General features: G+C 40.9%; 2 protein-coding genes across 6 annotated transcripts in view; both read left to right on the top strand.

The window, feature by feature from the left end:
* The window catches only part of LOC133487735 (signal-induced proliferation-associated 1-like protein 1), a 55,451-nt gene extending 53,093 nt beyond the window's left edge, over positions 1 to 2,358 (top strand). Inside the window, 1 exon segment of the mRNA XM_061794788.1 lies at positions 1 to 2,358. This exon segment is cut by the window's left edge and continues 246 nt beyond it. The gene's annotated coding sequence lies outside the window, so the exon portion shown is untranslated.
* Positions 2,359 to 6,749: 4,391 nt separating this feature from the next.
* Positions 6,750 to 26,437, top strand: part of LOC133487633 (regulator of G-protein signaling 6-like) — a 41,959-nt gene continuing 22,271 nt past the window's right edge. For 2 of the 5 annotated variants that reach the window (XR_009791414.1, XM_061794542.1), the window contains exons 1-2: positions 6,750 to 7,091; positions 12,062 to 12,157. Coding sequence is in view for 3 of the 5 variants with exons in the window: in XM_061794542.1 (XP_061650526.1) it covers positions 12,074 to 12,157 (84 nt within the window). In the remaining 2 variants the exon portion in view is untranslated. Of the gene's footprint in view, positions 7,092 to 10,433; positions 10,515 to 12,061; positions 12,158 to 26,437 lie in introns of those variants that run through there. The other 3 variants (XM_061794540.1, XM_061794543.1, XM_061794541.1) reach the window with 3 other exon arrangements.

Genomic DNA, 26,437 nt, shown 5'->3' with positions numbered 1-26,437 from the left:
CGGACACTTTCTTGGTGTTTATGTCATAACGTTGCCAACGTCACCTTCCGCCTTGGGAATCGGACGACCGAGCACGCATGCGTTCCTTTCCTTAAGAATTGACCGATGGTGCTGACTTGTCCCTGCATGTCAGAGAAGAGAACCAATTAAAACAACTGATACAATTAAGAAATGTCTCGTATTCCTCTGAGAAGGTTAGACGACGTCTATTTGGCATTTTGTGGAGGACATATTGATTCCCCCCACTCAGTGCTAACACTGAATATTTTTTTGGACTGCCCAAAAGAGAATATGTGTATATATATGCTAAATGATAGTATCCTATTATTGTAGCAGTGTGAGTAAACACACAGACAGCCTTTGCATAGCACATACTGTAAACACTGTAAAGTCAGGCGTCTGTCATGTGTAAAAGATTGTACAAGCTGCAAGTGTACAGTATACAACTACAACTGCAGGCGCAAACTGTTTATCTTTTGTATAAAAAAAAAAAGGGCCAGATTGCGGTTGTCAGGAAAATGGTTTTGACTGCTCATTTATTCCACCATCTTGTAAATATAGGATTTATTTTTCTCGCCACCTCGCCCGCGCCCTCCTCGATGAGATATTTAAAGAGTATTTATGAATAAGATGATGTCACAGAAGAGAAAAGCAGCCATATGCAGGTGGGGATGCCTTCATGTACGCCACGCAATCAGATGCATAGAAAGTATGATATTTAATCTGAAAAAAAAAATGTGTATAATTCCTGAATATATATATATATATATATATATATTTCCATAGGAGGTTAAGCTAAGGAATTTCTGAAATATTCCATTGGACATGACTTGTGAGAATTCACTGGAAATTTGCGCCAATTTAAATTGGCCATAAGCACATGTGATATTTTAAAATAGTATATATGAAAGTTATATTTACAGGTGAATCTCAATAAATTAGAATATTGTAGAAAAGTGTAGAAAATATTGTTTCATTCGAAAGGTGGAACTAATTAACGCTGTATAAAGAAGAAAATATTTCATAATTTTATTTATATATACAGGCGGCTTGAGAAACTGGTGGCTAATGCTGGCGCCCATACCGAATTTTATTATATATATATATATATATATATATATACATTAGGTGATTGAAAAGTAACTCCCTGTTTTTAAGTAGTTGTAATTTATTTCTGAACTATAATTCTTAGAAGAAATGAACATGAGAAGAAAGTGTATTGCATGGAGTTTTATTTAAAATTGGATATGGGCGCCAGCATTAGCCACCAGTTTCTCAAGCCCCCTGGGAACCGCATTAACTGATTTCACCAGGAACTCTTGTGGGATGGAAGACATATCTTCTCGTATTCGCCCTTCAAGTTCTTCCAAAGTCGTTGGTTTGGCAGAATAGACTTGCTCCTTTAATTATGGAACATACACAAATAAATGGAGAAAAATATTACAACTTATTACGGAAGTGTATTGCTGCCACACCAAAAAACAAAACAAAAAAAAAGGTTCACTATCAGGTGATACTTTTCATGTTATAACATGATATGGTTCACGTTATAATGTGATCAATTACACGTTATAACGTGATTAATTTCATGTTAGACCATGAAAAGTTTCACGTTATAACATGAAACAAATTAGGTTATAACGTGAAACTTTCACATTATAACATGAAATTATTCACGTTATAACGTGTAGTTTATCACATAACGTGAAACATATCACGTTATAACATGAAACGTATCATGTTATAACGTGATGGCGAACTTTTTTTTTTTTTTTTGGTGTGGCAGCAATACGCTTCCGTAACATATGAATCAATTATAAGTATTTTAAAATAGGGAGTTACTTTTCAATCACCCTATATATAATTTGGATAATTACATATGCCTAATGAAAATACTAAATTCCCTATCAAGAAATTTTAACATTACACAAATTAGGTAGATAATGGCCATCTAAAAAGTATTTTAGCATGTTTTATGTTTTTCATATTATTAATGACTAAACTGAGAGATTGCAGCTATTGGTGCTTTTCTGTGTTCCTCATAGTAACACACACCCCGCCTCATGTCCATTATATTTAAACCTTTTCCCTCTTCACTTGGATACTGTCCAAGTGTGCGACGCTTCTGAAAGACAATTTGACACTCATCACAATTTGCACCTTCATTGAGATTTTTTTGTTTTGCTAACAGCTTCTACTGTAAAGGAGAGCATACGGTATAGGCGGTAGACGGAATGAGTCAGAGGCCCCTTCTTGAACCTTCACCCTGAACACGTGTGACGGCATGTGACTGTCTTCCCATTCACTTGTGATGTGTACAAAATGTTTATATCTATTAAAAATATTTTGTTCAGTTATGATCTGTCTCAACGGAAGGTCATTTATTTAATGTTGTGAGGTTTTGCGTTTTTTGTTTTTTTTTGGTCTGCATGCGGCTTATTAAATGGTGCTTTAAACTCACTGGCCACAATATTAGAGTTGTAGTTTAATAAGATGCAATACAGTAAATTATGAGTTTTCTAAGTTACGAGCTGTTTTTCCTGTAGTGTAAGTGGTCGTGTTTTCGTCTCCTATGTGTGGTGTAACCGTTTTGATTTTGTGCTGCCGTTTTGGCCATGAAACTCTTGACAAAGAAGTGTTAAATCTCAATGAGATTTTTTTTTTTACCTGCTTCAATAAAGGATATTGATCAATTTTAGGCATTCATAGCAAAGGGAATCCTTATTGACAGCACAAATGGTGGTGGACCACTGAAATACAATTCTTGTATCATGGTAAAGACAAACGGCTTCATAAAAATGGTGAGTTGCACAATTTACGTGTTGCCCTTCAAATTCTACGTAAACAATTGCATGAATGATCTTATCTACTCATTAAACACACATTAGACTTGTCGTTTATACAACTGTAATAACGGTATAGACACAAATTCATACGTAGTCATTTTTTAAAATTTATTTATTTTATTCGATTTTTTTTTTTTGAAATAACACCATTTGTTTTTCTGTCTGCTATTGTGTGACTGCAAAGTGATTGCCTCATCCTCACACTTCAACTCCCAGATCCCTCTGGTGTATTGCAGCAACACGAGGCTACGGTAAAGACAGCTCGAGTGACAAACAAAGAAGGACCGTTTATAAAAGAACAAAAAAAAAACAAAAAGGAACTCTGACGACTCTAATATGCTTTTGTTTTAGTTTTCATAGAAAAGGCATATTAAGCAATTGGAGAAAAATCCCATAACTCAGTGCAGCTCTGCATCACCGCAAATTCGAGCACAACCTGAAAGGTTCCCCCCCCCCCCAGATAGCCCAGCAGTTCCTAATGTTATTGCCTGTGAGTCTCTACTTGAGCGGTTCTACTTTATAAAAGAGTATTGTCAGGGTCATCTCGGGTCTCTGAAGGACTAAATGGCGAGCTGTCAATAATCTGCCATCTGATGGCCTCTGGCTGTTTTATTGTGATTACCTGCTGCTTTCCCACTCAGGCATCATTAATCAACCCCGGCTAGATGAGTTTGGATGGGGCAAATGGCTGGATGAGGAAAACCTAAGAGGTGTCCACTATTGACGTTGATTGCAGAAATGACACTTTCCGAAAGCTCGAGCTTCACCACCGGAATGTTTAAGTTGCTTAGATCACTTTGAACAGAGCAAAGACATTTCTTACACAACTCCATCTTAATGTCCTGTTATTAAGTGAGAAAGGCAGAAAGGCCTAACCCTCGCCAATTCCAGCCCAATGTCCCCAACAAGAAATAACAATGAAGTCATTTCACCAGGTGAGGGCGCTGTTATGCAGCACAAATGCTGCAAAGTTTGACAGGCCAACTTTGCACCAAACAAGTGTGAATGACTTGAAATTCCTCAAACAATTCCAAATGGGGACCATGTCATTTTTTCACAGATGGAGGTTGTGTTATTAAACACGAAATACTGTATAGAGCAGATTTGCTGGTTTTAAGCCTTCACGAGTCGCTCCGACTGACTGAAATTTCTCATTGCTCATTTAAAAAAAACTTGTCATGTGCTACAAGAAGATGAATAATCACAGGAAACTGTGCATGTCTGCATTTCATGGAGAAAGAATCCTGCGTAGTCATCTACTCAGTTTTGAGGGTAGACCTTCGTGACTGAGTTTCTCTCTTCAAAACGTTCTTCATACTGGAGCTTTTTTTTTTTTTTTTTTTTTTTGTCAGCTACGCAAAAGCTATGAGGCCATTTTCAGTTTTGACCAAATATGGTTCCTTGCATGTATTTGCCGAAAGCCGAAGTTACTATACATCATCATTTTAGCTAATATTTAGTCCCAATTTGTCATTAGTCTTTAAATATTTATTTATTTATTTGCTGTGCCTCATATTAATTGTATGTGCACCCTCTTAAGTTACCAAATATGGTTCCTTGCATGATTTAAGCATGAAAACCATTGACGCGTGAAATTATGAAACGTTGAACCAGCAGAGCTCCACATTCTGCTTATATTGCTTATACTTCACTCCCCATTGTTTCTGTTTGCAGCAGCTTCGAGATAACATGCAAGTGTGTGTGTGTGTGTGTGTGTGTGTGTGTGGTGGGGTGTGGGGGTGGGGGTGGTGGGGGGGCAGTGTCATTCTGTGTCGGTGAACAGGATGTTTAATTATTTAGCCGTCATACAGATTATAGCAGCCAGCCTTGGCCCCTTTAAAGCAGATGAAAATATTCCTGCTTGTCATTTTGCTTGTGTGGAGCCAGAGCTGGAACACACACACACACACACACACACACCTCGACATACTATATATGCACACATACTGTATATACTGTACATTAGAGATATTTATAGCGTACGTGACTAATGGCAGGAGATCATATAAACCTGGGGTGGCCAACTCAATGAGCTAAAAAAAAATAACAAAAAAACAGTCCTTCCTATTACACAGAGCCCCCCGAAAAGGATGTGCACGCTATACCAAAACAACAGTAAAATACAATTTCCGTCCACAATATTACGTACAAATATATGCACTACATTGTCCTAATATTGGGGAAATATAAGGGGAAATATTATGGACAACTGACTTTTTAATTGCTTGCATCCAAATAAATGGGTCTCTGGAGTCCCTGCCCATCCATCAAGCGTAAAATGACACAACAAAGTAATATTTTGTGAGATGCCATTTTCTGAAAATGTGTCTGTGAGTGAGCGATTCTCAACGTGTGGTACTAGAACCACCAGTGGTACTTGGACTCACTCTAGTGGTATGCGAAAGCATCACCGTCCAAGTGCAGTTCGGCTGGATTTAACTTTTTTGTACACATTTTTCATAATCAGGCGCAGTGTTAATGTTCAAACTGTGCATCATGTTAGTGACTTGCGATAATATTTTCATAAACACTTAGACCTACTAAGCTAGTGTATTTGGATCCCTCGGTATTTTATTAAGCGACTGGTGTAGTTAATTTATTAAATGTAAAATACTTGTTATTGTTTGTGCATTAAGTTGGCTCTCATCAAATGTGAAATTAAACAAAGTAAATCTCCCATGACCTTTAACAAAGACAGGAAAATGACATACATTCACTTTCTGCTTGCAAAATTCACTGTCATGCATGTCAATATTACGCAGAATGATTCATTTACCGCGACTACCGTTCATCTATCGATGCCAGTGACGAATAGCGACATGGAGAATTAAATGCTCTTCCAATAAATGGCAGAAGGTACGGTTAAGCCGTGTATACACCCGCTGCCATTCACACAACAGAAAAATAGCTTTGTCTTTAACTATATTGACCCAGAGTGATTAAATGTGTAAGTATATATACTTTTTACACCGTTTTTTTTTTTTTGATGGTGTGCAATGAGATTTTCCTAATGTACAGTAAAGCATGTGCCTTGGCTCAATTAAGGTGAGGAAACTGTGATATATGTGACGTTGACCGACGTTTGGATGAACAAGGCCGCGTTTGACCTCAATTTAGTTCTGCCTTCATTTGTTTTGCCTTGAAGGCAAATCGTAACAATCCTCATTTGTAAGGTGGACGTCGAGATGTGTTTCACTGCAAAGCAATCGTTGTGTTTTCTTGCCCCTCCGCACTGAGATAACACAGCTGCTGAAAGATAAGAGCGTGAAGCTATTTGTCTCCATACCGGTGGCGGGTCATGCGGATGACATGATTGACATGGCAACACAAAAGACTGAATTCTCATTGGACCCAAAAAAAACAAACAAACATACACATACTGGAAGTAGTGCAGCCAAGAGAAACTCTACAAAAAGGAGAGAATACATTGTTGGGAATCAATTCATACAATAAAACAACGATTATAATTTAGTTTGTAAATGTAGGTCATAGGTCAGGTACCATGCATTCACGCAGCATCCCTTGCATGATGATGTCATGCATTACTTTGAGAGGTAATAGTAAAAAAAAAAAAAAAAAAACGCATCCATTGCCATTTAAGCTCGAATGACCACGTCGAAGGAAGTGACATGCAAGTGCGCATCCTCAAGCTACAGGTTTTTTTTTTTTTTTTTTATTACATAATGCGGTGATTTATAGAGATGAGGTATAAAAATAACTCTTAGCCTACTTAGGAGAATAAGCACGCTAAGCTTTCAATACGCTATTCACAATTCAGCATCCGCCGCACATGAAATGCTTCTTATTTTTATGTCGCGCACACGCACACTCGCACGCACGCACGCAGTCTCGTCTCTCCAATGCGTCTTCATTCCTCCCCCTCTTCCCAAGTTGATCTGCTCTCTCTCTCTTTCTCTCGATCACACACACTCTCTCACCCGCAAGCAGACATTGGGAGAGGAGAGGAGTGAGGACGACGTGAGGATCTCCTCAACTCGCTCCACTCAAGAGTGAAGAAGAAGAGGAGGGAGGAGGGAGGAATAGACTGCAGCCACTCGCTTGCCCCCCCCAACCCCCCACCCCCTCTCTCTCTCTCTCACTCTCTTTCCTTCTTGATCCTCTCTTCTTCTCATCTTGCCAATGACACCATGAACCTGCCTGCCGCTTGTTGCTAAGGAGGGAGCCAAGCCGGCGGAAGGGAGCGCGGTGGACAGGACCGGACCGGACCGCTCTTCGCGTTCCAAGGTAATGATGCAGCTTTCGGTTGTGGCAGCCGTCAGGTGTCTCACACACACACACACACACACGCGCGCGCATGTGGCGCGCGCACGCACGCACGCGCGCGCGCGCGCATAACGAGAGCCGTCGTCAGTGTGCTCGCAGTGGGGTTTGCTGTCCGGTTGTTGCATGATTTCGTGTTGTTTCACTGCAGTTGACATCCTCTGCCAACCCTCCGTGGCCATTGATTCGCATGCTGGGGCAGTTGGGGAGGGGAAGTTGTTTCGATTACCCAGAGAACTAATTGCCACATCACAGTGAGAAGAAAACAAATAAACAAACAAACAAACAAGCACAAATCAATATCCACCCCCCATTTTTGCTTTTAAAAGAGCTGAAGTTATCTTTCAGTGTTATTTTCTCTTCAGGCAGCAGGTGAGCTAGTGCTTAGCATTTCTGCCTGGCCGTTCTGAGGTTCGGGGTGCCAATCTTGAGTTTGCATGTTAGCCCTGCGCTTTTTTGTACGGCATCACGGCTTCCTGCCACATTCGAAAAACATGCACGTTAAGGCTCTAAATTGGTGAGAATGTGAGTGTCAACGCTTATTTGTCCAGCGATCGGCTGGCGACCGGTCCAGGGCGCACCCCACTTCTCACCCAAACTCAATTGGGATAGGTTTCAACTCACCCACTACCCTAATAAGGACAATAGAAAATGGATGGATAGCTTTTTTTTTTTTTTAAAAGCTGTTTGCTGGAATTACAGCTTCCAGTTCCAGGGAATTATTGTTGCATCACAGGAGGAATGGGAAAAAAAATCCAAACTTTTTTTTTTCATTATGCCTTTAACACTGTTAGTTTAAAAAAAAAAAAAATAGGCCTACATGATTTGTCTTTTTTTAATTTCTTTTTTTGTCAAGCTGTTCTCTTGAATTACAGCTTCCTGTTCCCAGGGGAACTATTGTCCCACTGCAAGAAGGAAGAAAATGAATTTCATTTTGCCTTTGCCTTTTTTTTTTTGTTCCCTGGATAACTATTGTTACATCTCAGTAGGAATAAAAAAAATTCACTTTAAAAAAAAAATAATAAAGTATAATTTTGTCTTTAACACAGTTGAAGTTTTTTTTTTTTTTTTTTTTTTAAGTCAATTTTTCTGGAGCTGTTCTCCAGAATTATACCTTCCTGTTCCCTAGCGAGCTAATGTTACACCAAAGTCAGTATCTCACAGCTGATTTTCGCTTCAAATATGCATTTGCATGTTTTTTTTGTCAAGCTGTTCTCTAGCATTACAGCTTCCTGTTCCCAGGGGCCCCCTTGACACGCCATTGTTTACATAAAGGCAGGTTCTATGCAATCCATAAGGCTGTCTTTCTGAGCAGACGATGCAAAAGATTAGCTGTCTGTTCAAAGAGAATCAGTCATGTTTTAAAATTTTGCCTTTGCACAAGTCAACAAAACTTAAAAAAAAATGTTTTTAGCCTCTCTCATGAGAGTTTTGCCACTAACCGACCGATCCACAGCAGCCACTGCTGCTCCATTTAAACATCAGTTTAGCTCAGCATGTTTAAAATAAATGATTTTTTTGGGTTATTTTTCTCACGATTCTGCACCTCCTCATTTCAAACGACAACAAAACTCAAAAAGTCGACACCCTAAGGATCATCAAATTTGGAATTAATAGTGCAGTGAAACTTAAAAAAAACAAACAAACACCCGAAGAGTCATACAATGGGGAAAATGGAACAAAATCATCTTTATTATGAGCGAAGTCACACAAATCTTCAGGAACTCTCATGAGACTTCGTCACATTTCATGAGACCTTAAAAATGTAAATTACATCGAAAACATTTTTTTTTTACCTTCAAGGTAACGCGTCACACGTTACTGTACTTTCTCAAGTTCTCAACCTTAAGCGAGCTGGCTTGCTGCTACCTAAAGATTGTACAATTTGGACTTTGGACCACGGTAGAATTTAATTTTTTGGTCTTCACGTGAGGTATCAGCAAATCTCATGATACTTTATCACGTCTCATAAGCTTGTCACCACAAAAAGAACGACTCTTTCAGTTTGTTCGTGGCCATTTTGGGAAATCTTTCAGATTTTTGGGGATGTTTCTTGCTTCTTTTACTGCAGAAAGTTTTTAAATAACATCAGTTCTTGTCATTTGTAGGAAATATCCAATATATCTATTTTTTTATTTGTAACCCTCCAAATTCCAGTTCATTTGAAAACAACCTAAAATGTTCAGTCCACATGTAAACTTGTTTTTTTTCCCTTAGGATTTTACGTGTTTTTTGTGTTGCTACCACAGAACGATCGAATTGATGGGAACGAAGGAAAATGTGATAATAACCACAGAGGTAGAAATGGTAAATGTCTCTGCTCTGGCTACTCAGTACAATATGGCAAATAACAAAAGAAGGGGTTGTGTTCTGCTTTGGTGATTTGAGTGTACTTCAGTCAGTCAGATTTATTTATTTCTATTCAGTTCACATAAGAACATTGTACACGTCAATATCTGCATGTATACGACTTGAAAATGTTCTTACTTTGCTCACTATACTGCACTACTCGATCCTTCTGTGAGAGGCAAACATGAAGAACCGTGTGTCGGGCGTATTAATCCAACCCCCCTCACCTCTGTCTACGCAGCCCGATTAAAGGACTAACAAAGGCTTTAACCCATTTAATACACACAGGAGCCCTCGGTGGCAAAGTATGTGTGAGGCGGGGTTATGAAAATCCTTTGTAGAGTGGAATTAATTCAACACAGAGCGTCAGAGAGAGGGGAGGGAGGGCGCTGGCGAGCGGAGACAGCCTGGAGAAAGTGATGTGGGCGAGTGGGTGGGGAAGGCGTTTCATGCGGGGGAGATCAGAGGTAACCATCACGTGATTGAACTTAATGCTGTCAACAATTTCTAATAACAGCTCACGTGGATAAGTGATAACATTTCACTGCCGTAATTTACTGTTGGGAATAAAAGACAGCCAACGAGCTAAGGAGATACACAGTCAATTCTTGAAACAGAGTCAAACAGACTTCAGTGCTGTCCAGCATGTCGGTACTACGATGAAGGCGCACAATTCTAAATTGGGATATGTCAGTATTGTAAAGTGCGCTAAAAAAAAAGCAATCACTTAAAAATCTAGCGTGGGCCCGAACAATGAACCGCAATATAGTGGGGGTCCACTGTATGATTTTTTTTTTTTACCATTCGCCCATCAGTGCTAATTTTGTGCTGATTTCTGTGTGGTTGTCTTGTGTCTGGCATTTACTTAGCTGCTCGTGTTATTGTCTACACCTGCTTTCGTCATCTCTGCTACTCTTGTGCCGCCCAATCAGCTGCTGCCATCCTTGTGTTCTGCCCACCTGTTTGTTATTAGTGTATTGAGTTTCCCCATTTTATTCCTCCATTCTTGGTTGTTGTTGGAAGGTGTTGCTGTATTTGGTGAGTGTGTTCCTTATGCGCTTCTAGTGTCTTCAGTTTTCGTTTGGACTTCAAATTATAGGTTTTTAAAATTTATTTATTTTAATTTTTTTTTAATTTATTTATTTTAAATTCTCCAGCACCTTTGCCTGCCTAATTTTGGTTAATAAACATTTTGAATTTCACCTCCACTCCTGCCTCGCCTGCTTCCTTCACCTCTGCCTCTACACCGTCACACCCAACTCCTGACAATTGTAGGATGTGACCAATCTCTGCCATGTTTAATAGCATCATATTAATTTGTTTACATTTTTTTTTTTACTTGTGATAATGTATAAAGCAGTATGTGGGCAAAACTGCAATTCAAATCATGAGGGGGGGGGGAACAAAAAAAACAAAAAAAAATTGCCACGTGCATATTTATTTTTAAAGTAAAACACAATTGAACAGGTCTTATCCTAAATTTATTGAAAGTTTTTTCTTAAAATTGCATGGTTTTGTCACTATTTCCCCTAATGAGACTTTTCCTCATGACATTTTGTCTGCTTTTGTTGTAATATTGAATTGATTTTACATTATACTAGAACTTTAAAAAAAAAAAAAAGTTTTTATCAGTGTCTCCAGTATATGTGACTTTTTGTGTCAAATGCAAATGAATTAACAGCCAACATTTTGTGATAATATCACAGCATGATGATCAGATTAAGGCAACATTTCACTTGGAAGTTTTGCACAGAGCTCAAATGGGCATAAACTAGTCCAGTTAGCGCAGTTATATTACATTATGCTTAGTTTTTTTTTTTTGGTATGATTTCTTACTAAAATCTCATGAGATCCAATTTCAAAACAATATTCACCCACCTATCCTATGTGGTATATTTTGTATAATCAATAGATGTTCAAAAAACTTAATTTTGCTGTATGACTGAGACAAACATTAGAAACAGCTCTTCGTATGATTCAGTGCCTCTCTACACCACTATGAATACAGCCACCACTCTTATAATCTTTGACTTAAACGGGACATATTTTGCCAAACCAACTTTTTCTAGTATTTGGGATACAATCTTGTCTCTGTGGTGCCTCAGTAAACATGTGAAATAGAAATTAAAATTGTCCACGCATTCCTGAGTCCCAGACGTTTTTTTCTGCCGAGAGGCCTGGAATTCCACTCATTTGAATTTGTCGAGCTTATCTATGTCACTAGCGAAGATCTCCGCCTTCCCTTTCCACTCCTGAGCCAGCGCTGTCAACACAACAAACGTGCTCTCACAAGTGGATATTCTCCACTGAAGCAACCAATCAGAGGAAAGGGGCCAGTCTGAGCCAAATATAGACAAAGTGGATACAAAACTGGGTCAAACAGAAGTAGCTGTCAGAGGTTGCATTTTCTGGACACTTGTAGGACAAATATATATATATATATATTTTTTTTTTGAAATTGTTTTTTTAAATGAAATTGACAATTTCATAACAAAGTCCATGTTAGAGCGTCGCTCTATGGAGGTCTAAATCGCCAAAATCCGCAACCTTAAATGGCAGAATGTTATTGTTTTGTCGTCTGACAGGTGTGAGTGAAGATGGCAGAGGGCTCCAAAGAGCGCGTTGTCGTGGACATCACAGATCCAGATGAGGACTCTCCAAACATGATCATCTACAGAAAGGCAAGCCTGACTTGGATTGTGTGTGTGGGGGAGTGGCTGCGTGGGAGGCGATGACTCTTGGATTGTGACGGCTCGCTGGTCCATATCAGGCTGAATCTTCACGCTGCGTTCTCTCGTGTTCAAAAAAGTCTCAGGATTAGAAGTGTCTCCATCACGAGTTGGACAGTTTTCATGCGTCCAGTGTTGAAGGCAGAGAGAGGCGGTCAAGTGAGAAGTTCTGTCGATTGTTCATCGGCTGCCTTTAGATTAGAGGCTGAGCGATACTGGAAGCCGGTTGCGGCGTTTGGTTGATGGCCGTTTTTTGTGTCAGCGGCACTATCACAGGAAACGCGCGCTTTCTCCTGATTGGAGCTGTAATGCAAAGGTCGGCAGTCTGAGGCACGTGGTTTATGTGTAGCCGGCAAGAGTATTTGACCCGGTCCACCATACAATTCCAAAATCGAGTAAAACCTCAGGAACTGTTATATAAATCCACTTATAGTAATTCACTGCTATTTGGCTTGGGTAAGAACCCAGCTCTGATGCGGGGAAAAGCATCAATTTATCCCCCCCTCATAAAATGTTTAAATTGCACATGCAGTGGAAAGCTTGGCTTCCCAGTTAGGGGCTGTCTCTTGATTGTTGAATTATTTCGATGTGTTGTACTGGACTGTAATGCCCTCGCATGTTGGCAAGGTGTAGCGCTTGACGTCAACGCTACTTTTTAAGTAACAGTTCAACACACGAAAATGAGAACACCTGCAAGAAACTGCTGCAGCCACCACTTGTGCAACTCACCAGTCACTAGGCCATGCCTCTTAGAGGCACACATGCAACACGCATACCACAGTATGTCGTGTAATTACGCATTGTAAAAGCAATTTCTTCACATTATCGCTTTGTTCTATACAAAATGCGTTTTTTTCCCCCTCAATGCATCAAATGTTTTTGGGGATGGGGACTCGGTTGGAACAGAATGGCATTTTTAGTTCAACGGTCAAAAAGTTGTCACGCAACTGCTCTTACGTTAAGGTACGACCGTATCAATAGTTGAAACCATAACTACACCACTAACTATGATCCCAAAACAATTCAATAACATTTCAAACTAAGCTTACATTACCCTTAAAAATAAGTGGCTTACAGCTTTGATTTCGAAATGCACCCAAGGTGCACATGTCAAAAGAACAACTTCCCCAACTTGCGAAGCTTGTCTCTGTCAAGATGTCACATTTACTTGGACCAACTACTGTACTACTTTCTTATTTCGACAAGGTTTTAGCGACTTCTTGGGGCATTTCACAAAGAACACAGACTGCGACTGGGTGAGATTTTCAGCAAATAACCAAGCATTGGTTTCCCCCAAAAATGAACCGATTCATTTGTGACCAGCGAACAGAGAACAATCCAAGTTTGAGCATATTTTCCTAAATTTTGTCGTGCTCTGAGGCAAGTCTCCTAATAATTGGCTTTCACAAGCGAGCTGCAAGCCTGCAGTCATTTCCAGTATGTGGGTCACTTTGTCCGCCCATTGTCTCCTCCCCTATTGTCAATACCCCTCTCCTTTTCCTACCGCATTGCAAAAGAACACCGACACCGCACATCTTCGCAGTTTACGCTGGCACATTGCTTCATTATGCAACGCTGCTCGGGCCCGGAGGCGCCACATCGAAGCGGCAGGTTTTTGCTTGTCAGTGTGCAGCCTGCGGCGAGCTTTTGTCATGTCGCGCGTCAGTCGCGTACACGGCGACAGGAATGGTCAAGGCTGACGGGGTTTATTTACCGCTTTTTTTCTTCTTCTTCTTCCAAATCAGACGTGAAAGCATAATGATTCCAAGAATATCAATGTTTCAGGTTTCTCTTGCTAGCATTGGAACCTGTTATTTTATTATATAGTACTAGAATTATAGAACCTTAACTAGATAATGCACAAAAATAGGGATGCACTGATACCCCTTTTTTTTTTTTTTTTTTAATGTTAAAAAATCTGGCCACCGGGCCTTGAGTTTCACACCCGTGGTTTAAGAATACCACAAATTGTAAATAAAATGTACGACAATTGTATGCAACTCGGAAAGCGGAATTCATCGATTTTGCGGTCTGCTAGCAAATTGTTGTAATCTGTGTTAAAATATCTTCACACAACTGACCTGCCATAAATTACCTTAGGCTGGGAAAGTGTGTTTTTTAGCGTAGCATTTTTGAGTCGGAAAACGAATACAGACGTAGAGTATCAACACATTTTGCGGAATCCCTACATAAAAATGGAAATGAGTTTCCATGAAAGGAAAGAACTGTTTGCGAATCAGGATGACTGTGCCAATACAGGCGTTTGTCATGATGGCATCAATTGATTCGCCATCAATCATAATGGCTGCGCGTGTATTTGTTTGAAAATGTGCTTTGAGAAATGCGTAAAAGGTGGTTTGGCTGGCCATTGGAGACGCTTGTCAAAAGCCTGGCACTATAAAACCTGTTTTCATTGGTTCTTGTTGTCGCTACACACTGAGAATGTGTGACAGTCAAAATGGTTATAAAATTGACTTAAAAGGTTATCATCGGACAGTGAAGCTATGACAAAGCGAAGACTTAAGCCATCAGACTTTCACTGCTGAGTCCAGAATGTTCTCGTCAAGCGCTCAAACAACTGGATGTGAAATGTAGTCGTGCTATACTGTCGATGCGTTGCAAAACATAAGGGGCTGTGTAGGTGTTTACAAGTGGGTTATTAGTGAGGCAGAGTGTTGAGCAGTGGCGCTTGTTTGTCTGCATGCATTGCGCTGAAGGTGCTGCAGTCCTGCAGCATCTTTCCCACCAAAAGAGGAAGTGAAGGAAGACGATTCAATAACTGCAGGACGCCTTATTGCAAAAGTAGGTTGCCACACTTAGCCGGTCTGTTTATAAACAGACCGTACGCCCCACATTTTCGCTCTTCTCCCCCTTTTTCGGATGCTTCCAATTAATAGTAGAAAAGTCATTCCGTTTGGTCCTCAGAGACTTCTGGGCCCCTTTTCATTTATCAGCTTCTTTTCTCTCATTATGTTATCATGCGCGTAAATAAGTATTAATGCTGTCATTTTTTAGTCCATTGGGCAGATTACATTTGCATGAAAAATCTTTTAGTACAAAAATACAAAAAACTAACACAATAAATAGTAATACAATATATCTTGTGAGACTTAAAACAGTTTTTTTCCCGAAAGTACAATATTAAACCTTCTCTAAAGTGGTATCGTTCAAAGGCCAGTATTGCAGCACAACGACCAAACCCTAACGTTCTTGGAGACGAGCTAACGGGCGCAACAATGATGAAGAGATGATTTACTCACAAATACCATAATTAGCACATTTATTTTAAGCGTGTCAAACTTTGTATTAATACCCAAGTTTGGTGACCCCTGCTCTAGAACGTATTCCCCATGATGAACGAGGGTTCATTGTTTACCTGTCGCTATATCCTGGGTGAAGTACTGTAGTTTTGTCAAGTTTAGTTTTCTAGCCCATTTACTAGTTTTTTTAAATTTATTTTTATTATAATTTTTTTTTTTTTAGTGTCTGTGGCATGACTCTCAAACCCCTCCCCTTACTTTCATCTGGGAATGAATCAGTGCAGCACAGCGAGGTTGTAGTTAGCAGTCAAATGGTTTTGGGGTCAAATCTCAACCAGGCCCAGTACAGACAAAGATAATAAGGCTGTTTTTGTCCTGGGGTGAATCGGTCACGGTAATAGGGTCCAAAACGGGTCGGGCCGACAATCGTAAATATTTAACGTTCAGTATTTACGACCAAATCCGAATCAAGACTTTGTGAAGCCAATCAAAAAGCGGCCTGACAGAGGAAATGAAAATAAACATGGCCTACCCAAAATGTAGTTACTTGGATAACAGCAGCTTAATTTGAGGACGCTCCTTTAGCTAGTTCAGTAGACTATGAAGGCCGCTTTCATTCCGTTGCCAGGATTGTAACCCCCCCAGTGTCTTTTTTAAACATCAGAGTCCCAAGACCACCATCATTCCCTCCTCTCGTGTCCTCTTCCAAGATGAGTATTGTTTCACGGTTGCTGCCATGTTTTTTTGGGTTTTTTTTTTTTTTTCTTTTCTTTTTGTTAGATCCCGTTTGATCGTGTCGTGAGATTTGTCTTGGAGGACTAGATTCTAGATCGCTGGTGGAACCACACACAGTACGATCAAACCTATTAAATGCCTTTTTTTAAATCTTGATTCGTGGGGTCTGTAACACAAACAATTTCTAAGATTAAAACAAATATATATCCTTATCTGTACCAGGCTGAAATTGTCCATTGGTGTGAGTGTGAATGGTTGTCTGTTCCCTGCAATTGGCTGGCAACCTGGCGGGATATTTTCAGAAGTGAAAGACACGCTTTAGAAAGATTTGAGACAAATGTATCTGCCTTTAAATTGAAAGTCGAATTCTAAGCTCTTCGGCCGCCAAACTGTTCAAGTCCATTTCTCAAATTTCCTGACGTGCTTGGGGGGCTCTTGACTGAGTCCACATGTTAGGGGGACATAAAATTTGCCTTGCCCTTGGCTCTGGCAGACGTCCCTATGGCATTCATTCTAGTGTCCACTTAGGGCAAGCATTCTAAGCACAGCCAGTGCTTTATCATGCATGACGGTGTTAGCCCTGTCTCTATTTTGCACCATGGGAGCTTTTATCTTACTGAAGCCTCCACGCTAAGTGCCAGCGTGGCTTGCTGTCCAAGTTGGCTCGATACTGTCTGATAAAAGAAATGTAAAGTTTTGTCTCTTATGTGAATGCTGCTCTGCTTTCCAGTTCAGCAGAAGGCCCAGCAAAATCCTGGAAGTCCAGTGGAAAGGCATCATAATTGGATGATGATTTAATGTTTTGGCAGCGACCGCACTGTTGACGGGATTATTCACCTAGAGAACCGCGCCGAGTGAAATAAAAGGCTTTTCTCCGGCGAGGAGTGTGTCCTGTGCCAAAAGCTCTTCTATTGGCCGACAGTGTACTCCGACTAACAGGCGTTCATCCACTAGTGCAGCCGGTGTTTGTGTGCTTCTTAATGAGATGTAAAAGTTCTTTATGCATGCTTTGGCTGCCGCTAATAGGAAGCTTTGTGCATGTGTCCATAAGAGTGGGGGGTGTCCATTCATCTTGCAGTGACTGAGACCACCGTGTCCCACATTTATGCGCCCTAAAAAAGCCTCCGGAGCCTCCTGCTTATCACACTTGGTGAAAAGGCTGCTCGCATGCACGCGGAGGCTCCTCGGCGACCTCCCACTGTACTCGCAATGACCTGAGAGTCTCCGTGGGACACGCGGGAAGCTCCCTGCACCGCTTCCAACTTCATGATGTCAAAGTAATGCAAGTACACTTAGATTTTCCGCATTCATTTTTGTTCTTTCTTTTCCTAGATACACTGGATCAACAATTTGGAGACAAGCATCTGTGCATGTTAAATGGGTTTTACATGCAAAATAAGATTTACATCTTCAAAAAAGTTATCCATGTGCCATTAGGTTGACAAAGTGCAGCAACAATTGTTTTAAAACACTGTGACAATTGCAAATGAATTTTGTAACCAAGTCATATGAGAACAAAAAAAATAAATAATGGAATGTCATGGAAAATGTTGTAATAAAAGAATCCAATTTCCCGCTCAACAGTAAACAAAACACTCTTTGGAGACCTGCCGTATATTCATTGGGTAATTACTGAATATTGTGTGGAAAGATCCTCGTCATTTTTTTCATGCTCATCACAGTGATTCCAGTTTCTTCAAATGTAATGACTACACCCCTAATTACAACTTTTCTCATTTCTCTTCTCGTGGTCCACTTGCATTGGGGCCAAGCGGTGAAGGGATTTGAACTTTACATCTTCTGATTCTGCATGCGCAGTTTTAAATCGGGAGACATTTTCAGAAAGTTACACATGAAAATAAATTGGCTAAATTGTGACGCAATATAAAGATTAGAAATTTACATTGTGGTTTTATCACAGGAGAATAAAAATCAATGACTAAAAATAATAATCATCGAGAATCCGCCTGTGACACGCCTGTATTCCCAAATGGCCAATTACCTGCAGGGATTGGAATCCACCAATACATTTCTATCTATAAAGCTATTGTATCAAAACAAACCCCTTTTGCTGAGTCGCAGCCAGAGGAGGGCCTCATCATCAGAACAGGAGTCAGCAGCTCCTGTTCTGTGGCAGTGTGAACCTTGAACCCGGGCCACTGGAGGTTTACTCCTCGCTACATTCCACACAAAGCAGAATTGGAACTTAAAGAAAATGTGAAAAGGTGAAAAAGCTTGATTTTCCATGGAATGACCATGGGCAAATCTCATGCATGGCTTGGGAAACGGGGCGGTGCGTTTCTTTTAGCGTCAACAAAACAGCAGCGCTACTAATACTGAGCTAGCATTACCACTGTAAACAATGGGACGTGATGGCTGATATGCATGGAGGACTTATTCAGAATGGAGTGTTACTATAACACGATTGGTGTGAAGTTTTTTTTTTTTTGGAATGTACAAATGATAAAATAAAAAAAGGTGATAAACTCACCAGTTGAACAGAAGGTTGCTAATTCCGCTTATGAGTCCAGCGCAGATGCTTGCGGTCCCTTCGCTCTGTCTGTTTGCCCGTTTTATGCGCAGTTGTTGGCAACTTTTTTTTTTGGGGGGGGGGGGGGGGGGGGGTCCGTGTTGGCCACCCGCCCATGCAAGACTCCCTAGCACTTGTCGGTTGATTGATCTTGGGTTCATCATTACACTTCTTGAGAAATGGTATAAATGACAATTAAAAAAAATGCAAAAACAAACCGAGTTGGAGGGGATCCGCTTCTGAGTTGGTTTGTTTTTGTCTATTTCTGTTTGGATATGAGAGTGGGTGATTTTCATTTTTTTCTGTTCTATTACAACACGAGCGTTTTTCACTGTAGTAATATTAAACCTTTGTTTCCCCCCCCCCCCTTCCTTCTGCAATGTTAACTGTTGGAAACGGATTTACTTCATGATGTGATGCCGTTCTTGAAGCGTGGACTGTAGAAGCATACAAGGCTGAGCTTTGGCTGTCAAAGAGCATTTGTCGACTTTGATTGAATTACTGTAAAAGCTGATTGGAATCATACTGTGGTTCATTTACTGTGACTGATAACGCATTTTAAAAGAACATTAAGGAGCAAGAGTATTCTGAGATGACCTAGAGAGTGTAGATGAAGATGCAATCGCATCTCTGGAGGCTGATGTGATGAATCCGAATAAATTCAGAAATATCAGCATGATGTGCACTTTTAACAGCACAGATGCTGCAAAACCTGCAGTGGTGTTATGTAATGTGACCCTGAAATCGCTTTCCTTCCCGTTTTCAGGGCTGCTTGTTTAAACCTTCAGGGATCTTGTTTGGGAATGTTTCTCACTTTCACATGCTCCAGTTTCACTCAAGGTTTAAATCGGTTTTACCTTCCACTGGGCTCCTTTCTTGCCATGCAGAAAATAATGTGAAAAAGTGTCTACTCATGTCTTGGCATGAATTACAAGTCCTGACCGACTTGCAATGCAATTTCCACATTCCCCTTGTAACATATTTACATTTTACAGTTTTAATAATTTAATCTTTGAAACTACAGGATTTACACATTCAAAAGGATGCTAATTAACCCACACACGAAAGCCTTAATGCTATCATTGTAATCATATTTGCATTTTATGGCTCAGAGGTGCATTGAATGGTGTTGCTAGGTAGAAATTAGAGGCCCCGCTCGTACTGTATTGCAATCATTCTCTCTCTCGTCCTCCATTTAATAATTCAGTAATGCATTGAAAGCAGTTGCTAGATTAGACATGGCTTCAAACAATCATGGCATCAATTCTAGTTATGCTCGTTACTGTAGCTTACACAGGAAGTCCTCTAATTTAGTGGCCACGTGACGTTTCCACATTTATACTTCACCAGTTTTGATAACTTGGAACGGGGGAAAACTTTGCAGTCTGCACACAATAGTTTCCTTTTAACATACAAAAAACGCCCACCAGGAACACTGTCAAAACGTGTTTCTATCACTTTCATGTTTTGAAATGATATGACCTCATTTTTGTTTTTTTCCAGATTACACTTTTTAAATTTGAATTTTTGAACGCATGAAACCAGTTTTTTTTTTTTAGGCTGGCACAAGGCACCGGATTCTCAACAAACCATTCTTGTAGTCATCAACCAATTCTCTTAAATAAGGCCATGGATCTGGAATATCTTGCTTCTGCGAATCTGTTGCTGCCGTTGTTTACGCTCCCTTTTTATTTCCATCTTTTTTACGTCATGTCGTTATCCGCAGAAGTCAAAAGGTAACAAGCCTATTTTGACGAAGTAAGGAGTAGAAAGTCCAAATAAGTTTCAAAATGTAGGGAGAAAATATAACAAAACTACTATGAAGTACCAATACCTGAAAACTCTACTCAAGTACAGCAAGTATTTGTACTTGAAATTGATGGAGCCTACGTTAGAATATGATGTGTACACTGGACGATCATGCCACAAAAACCTGATTAATCCCACCTTCTTTTTCATCTCCTTGTCAGGCAACGTGACTGTACTCTAATTCATTTAGACAATGCATCTGTGCTTAAGATATGCACACATGGAAATACAGTAGGCTTAAGATGGTGGTAAGGCAATGGAGCTTGAGGCAGAGTAGTGTTGACAATATTGCAAAAAGCCTGCAAATGCAAGATCATTATTAAAGCACTTTGCTACTCAAACTGAGTAACTTTTTTTTTTTTTTTAAATGAATTCTTCTTCTTCCATCCATCCATTTTCTGAGCCGCTTCTCCTCACTCGGGTCGCGGGCGTGCTAGAGCCCATCCCAGCTATCATCGGGCAGGAGGCGGGGTACACCCTGAACTGGTTGCCAGCCAATCGCAAGGCACATACAAACAAACAACCATTCGCACTCACAGTCATGCCTACGGGCAATTTAGAGTCTCCAATTAATGCATGTTTTTGGGATGTGGGAGGAAACCGGAGTGCCCGGAGAAAACCCACGCAGGCACGGGGAGAACATGCAAACTTCACACAGGCGGGGCCGGGGATTGAACCCGGGTCCTCAGAACTGTGAGGCTGACGCTCTAACCAGTCGACCACCGTGCCGCCAATTATTATTCTTATTCTTATTTTTTTTAAATAAGTGTGCCGGCATCTGAATTGAATCTTAGGAAAATATTGAACGGTCATAGACTATTGATCAAAAACCCCTTAATGACATAAATGTATACAATATAACACCGCATGGCAAAGCATTGTTTTAAAATATAGCTATCATAGTGAAAAGATAAAATATTTTGAGTCCTCCATGGATGGGTAAACTCTTAAATATTAAAATATATTTTTGTGGCAAAGTACGACTTAAAATACACGGAATAAAGTTCAAAATATTAGTGCAATGCACCATAACATGAGAGAATACACTGCATGGAGCATACTGTCATGAGATTGCGCTACAAATGGATAATTGATTTGAATGTTGTCAATATGTTAAATATTTTTGTGGCCAAAAAATACTTAGTTGAGCTTCTGTTATTTGTATGCATGTTGCTACACATGCTGGGGCTAAAAAAAAAAAAAAAAAAAGATTAAATGCTTAAAATTTGGGGGACGGTTGTTGACTGAAATGTTTTTTTTATTATTATTATTATTTTTTTTTATAAAGCCCTCTCCCATATTTAACGTGATTTGATATAGGTTCAGGTGCATGGGTGGTGTGAGGAGCAGATCGTGACCATTTGTTGAGCTGGTGCTGACGTGTAATCGTGTTTTATTGCCGCATTGCACATGCTCCATGTCCCCCGCAATTACATTGCTGCCGTTAATCCAATCTTATTGCCGCTCTGATTGAAACGAATCTAAATTGTGCCTTTTTGAATAGATTTGATAGAATTAATTCACAGCGCTCTGCGTTATTTATCCGACTTTTCATTTTGACAATTTCTGAGATTGGCTGAAAAGGCGGGATGGGTGCATAGCCCGTGTTAAGGGGGCTTTCTTGACATTATAGATAATCAATTAGCGGTGAGCGAGGCCTTTCATGCCATAAAACCTGTGTAGCGCTTTACCGTCTATTGATTCTATGTTTTCAATGGTTTGTGAAATTGAGCACGCTTCCCCCAGACCACTTCAGGCTTGGTCCAGTTTCATTAAACGCCAATAAAAGGATGGTAATTAGACAAAAGAGCTGAGAGGGTGACGGTGTGATGGTCTGCGGTGAGAGAGAGGAATCATCCTTTTAGGGACTGAGGGCACGAAAACCTTACGGTGTGACCTCACGGTGCTTGAGGGTGAGATTTTTTTCATTTTTCCCCTCCATGTGTCAGTCCTGCCACCTGAATGTTGTTACTGTGGCCAAGTTGGAGGTGGCACCAATTTTATTGCCAACATTGGAAATCTGTCACCCAGCGGGAACACACCTCTTTCATTTCAGAGATATTAAGCTTGAAGAAAAATATCAGAATAAACGTGTTTCTATAAAGTAATGCGTTCCAGTTTAGGTCACTTTGGAATGGAAATCTGTTGTCTTGTTACAAGAAGTGGGGATTTGTTAGAAAAATCTAATAAGTCAACCAATCAGTGTAACGCAGTCTCTAGTTCCCACAGATTCCATACTACTGGAGTTGGTACCCCAGGCCAGGTGGGGACATATTGCTGATTGCAAAGCTTACCTCCTTTGTCTCTCTCGAGTAGAAAAAAACACATGTAACGCACAAGTCATGTTTGCTCTGTGTGTGTTAACAATGCGTCTTTCCCTTACACCACCAGCCATGACAGGAAATCCATGTACGTTGAAAGGTCGAGAGAACCGGAGCTGATTACATGTGAGCATGCCTAATGTAGAAAGTCTCCTACCAGGACCATATGGCATCAAAAACTGCAGAAGTTGGAGAGGCAAAAAAATGTATTACGATGATTAAGATTAGCTGTAAAGTGTCTCCGCTCACATGGAACCGCCATAACACACAGACGAGCGATCTCTGTTATAATGCAGCAGCCCACAACCTTGTGTTGTCTGCTTCTTAATTTTGTCTGGAGAAAATCTTGCTTCACAAAGAGGAGATATTGGAAATGATGTTTGGCGATCTCTGGATATTTTCCACTTTGATTTAAAATTCGGCGGCACGATGGCCGACTGGTTAGAGCGTCAGCCTCACAGTTCTGAGGACCTGGGTTCAATCCCCGGCCCCGCCTGTGTGGAGTTTGCATGTTCTCCCCGACCCTGCGTGGTTTTTCTCCGGGCGCTCCGGTTTCCTCCCACATCCCAAAAACATGCATTAATTGGAGACTCTAAATTGCCCGTAGGTGTGACTGTGAGTGCGAATGGTTGTTTGTTTGTATGTGCCCTGCGATATGCTGGCAACCAGTTCAGGGTGTACCCCACCTCCTGCCCGATGACAGCTGGGATAGGCTCCAGCACGCCCGCGACCCTAGTGAGGAGAAGCGGCTCAGAAAATGGATGGATGGATGGATGGATTTAAAATTCAGGCTTGTGTTCTAATGCCAGTTATTTGGTCTTCATGTGCCCAAGCACTTTTGAAAGCTTCGATGCCTCATTTGGGAGCCTGTTGCCACATTACAAAGCGGGCTTGACGGATAGAACTGTATTTTAAGATGGTCTATTGTACAGGTGACAAACTAAAGGCCCGAAACGCAGATCTGGCCCACCACATCATTTTGTGGCCCACGTAAGAAAATCATGTCAACTTCCATAAGTCTTGCTAAAATCTGTAACACATTTTTATCATATTCAACCCTCTGGTGCATAGTGGTCCTTTGGTTTTGAAGTCCACTGGATTGGACATGTCTGTAACTTTATGAAAAAAAATCCGATTTTTGGGAATAAAAAGTTGGACATTCCCCCCCCCCCCCATGTCCTGAGAAGAATTAAAAACACTTCAAAAAAGAATCTTGACAAAGGCTTTCATAATTCCTGCATCAGAGGGTTAACTGTTGAGCTATTGCGAGCATTTAAAAAAAATTACCAAACCCCTTTTTACAGTAACTTGAATAGTTGAAAAAACTATTAACCTTGAGTTGTTTTTCAAACTACTTATCCATCAATTTGTTGTATACGTAATATGATGAGGCGATGAAACTTTTTTTGTTGTTGTTTTTTTGTAGGCTCTTCTCTCATTTTCCATATCACGTAAGCCAGATGAGCGGGTTGACATCTTGCAAGCCAGGCACAGGTGGCTGTTTCTGCTTTTGTTCAGTCTCTATGCGAGCGAACGTCTCGCATACCGGTCTGCGGACTGCCGTTGCAATGACTTGAGAGTGCAGCTATGGAAGTATGGCCACACATTTCAGAAGGTGAACTGGCTCTGTCTTGTTTGCCTGCAGTCTATGAAATACGGCACGTCGGCGCGACAACAGAAGGACTTTCTGCTCGGGGTGCATGTGTGCGATGATTGCTTTCACCTCGGGGTTGCCACGCACTCGCAGTTCAAATTCAATATTGACAAGGACGGGGAGTAGTGGAAAGTGCTTGCCCAAATCTCGCCCGCTAGCCTCTTGACAACTAGTGTAAACTGCAGTAGAATGGTATATCTACATTATATTCACCACCAAAGATGGGCGAGGCACTTTCCTTTTCTTCCTCTGTAACCCAATTACCAGCAGGTCTCACTGGCAGGAAGTGTCGAGACGGGGGGGGGGGGGGGGGGGGGGTTGATGAAAATCAACGCGAGACAGATGGTCCTGAGGTTTCACCACCTCAAATCAATCCCCTGCCGATAATCCCACCAGGAGTCTCAAAATGAAGACATATTGGGTGCAGGAAAGTGGAACTTGAATTCAGTTGCCTCTCACTCTTCCAAAGGTGAGCGCTTGGGTAGCTCAGATGAGCAGCGCCTAAATTGGCAACGAGATAAAGCGACTTGTGCGGAGTGTGAGGCTCCCATAGCGGCTTTCAACTGTGAGCATCTTCCCTCCCAGCATCCTTAAAATAGCACGGCGTTATCCACTGGCTGATGGCTGACGCCGTCGCGCGCTCCTCGACTTTCATCTTACACGTTTAAGCGCCTGGTGTGGGCGTTGCGTAATGTTCATATGGTGACTGAGCCCAGAGGAGCAAGAATTGAATAAAGGTAAGAAAAAAAAGATGCAAACACGGAAGGAAGAAAAAGTACTACCCGAAAAATGTAATGTCTAATAGGAAAGTAGTATTTGGTAATGTACAGGATGTGAAGCGATAACATGCATGCCTGCATCTTCATACGTCTGAGGCTCTTTAGATCAAATCTGCAAAGGCCTTTGTTGTTCACGGGTAATGTAATGATATTAAAGTGAGATCATACTTTGGGGTACAGTTTTAAGCTTTCAATTTAAAACAGGTAGTTAAATTTGGGGGAGGATTCTATTTGCCAATTTTTGCCATTCTATACGAGATGCGTTTTTCTGGTTCCAGGTTATTGATTTAGGCTAATTTTGAAAAAAAAAAAAATATATATCTAACTTGTGTTGACAACGGTCCTTAGCGATATGTCGTTAAATCGCAAAACCAGGCAACTCCAAGAAAATTTTGTTCACAAACATTTAATATATACCAATATGTTACAATCTTTTTTTTTTCTTTCAGGTGGCCAGATACTCGTAGCCATATGGTACATCTCACTCTTCCGTTTACATTCCAAGTTAAACTTGTTCAGCGAACGTATGATTAAGAGCCGAATCTCTTAGGTGCTGTAAATGCAGGAGGCCGACAAGGTGTTTGAAGTGATAGCGGCCCGCACTGACTGGAAATTGCTTTTGCATGGCTCGTTTGAGTAAGCAATCTCCCCCGGTGAACTAATGGGATTGGCTTCCTCCTGAGCAAATGACCTTTTTGCTGGCGGTGATTCATTTTTGACAGGCCCTTGGCAATCCCCATGGTGCTCGGAGCAAAATCAGGACTCTGCCGATACACTTCATTTCAGACAGCTGCTCTTTTAATAGTAGCCCCCTCTGTCCTCTATCTGCGCAGGGCACTTTTGTTTCTGAGTGGACTATCAGTGCAGACTCCTGTTTTTATGCCACTCAAGCCCTTAGCAACACATGGCGTAGCTAACAACGGACAATTAGAAGAGGGGAAAGCATCTTTTGCCTCCTTGAGACTCATCAGCAGCAAGGTGACCCCATGCACCCCCGTGGCTTCGCTGGTTTTTGCATTGGCAGTTTGCTTGAAACTTTATTGATTTTTTTTGGGAGCTTTTTGTTAGGGAGAGCGTTGACATTGATCGTCCCGTTCACCAAGCTTTATCTGCAATAGTTTAGTCGAGCTGGCCGGTTGCCCAT

Source organism: Phyllopteryx taeniolatus, chromosome 13 (genome assembly GCF_024500385.1).
Source record: "Phyllopteryx taeniolatus isolate TA_2022b chromosome 13, UOR_Ptae_1.2, whole genome shotgun sequence".
Lineage (NCBI taxonomy): Eukaryota > Metazoa > Chordata > Actinopteri > Syngnathiformes > Syngnathidae > Phyllopteryx > Phyllopteryx taeniolatus.
The sequence above is the reverse complement of the archived record's forward strand: the minus strand, read 5'-3'. Positions and strand labels throughout refer to the sequence as shown.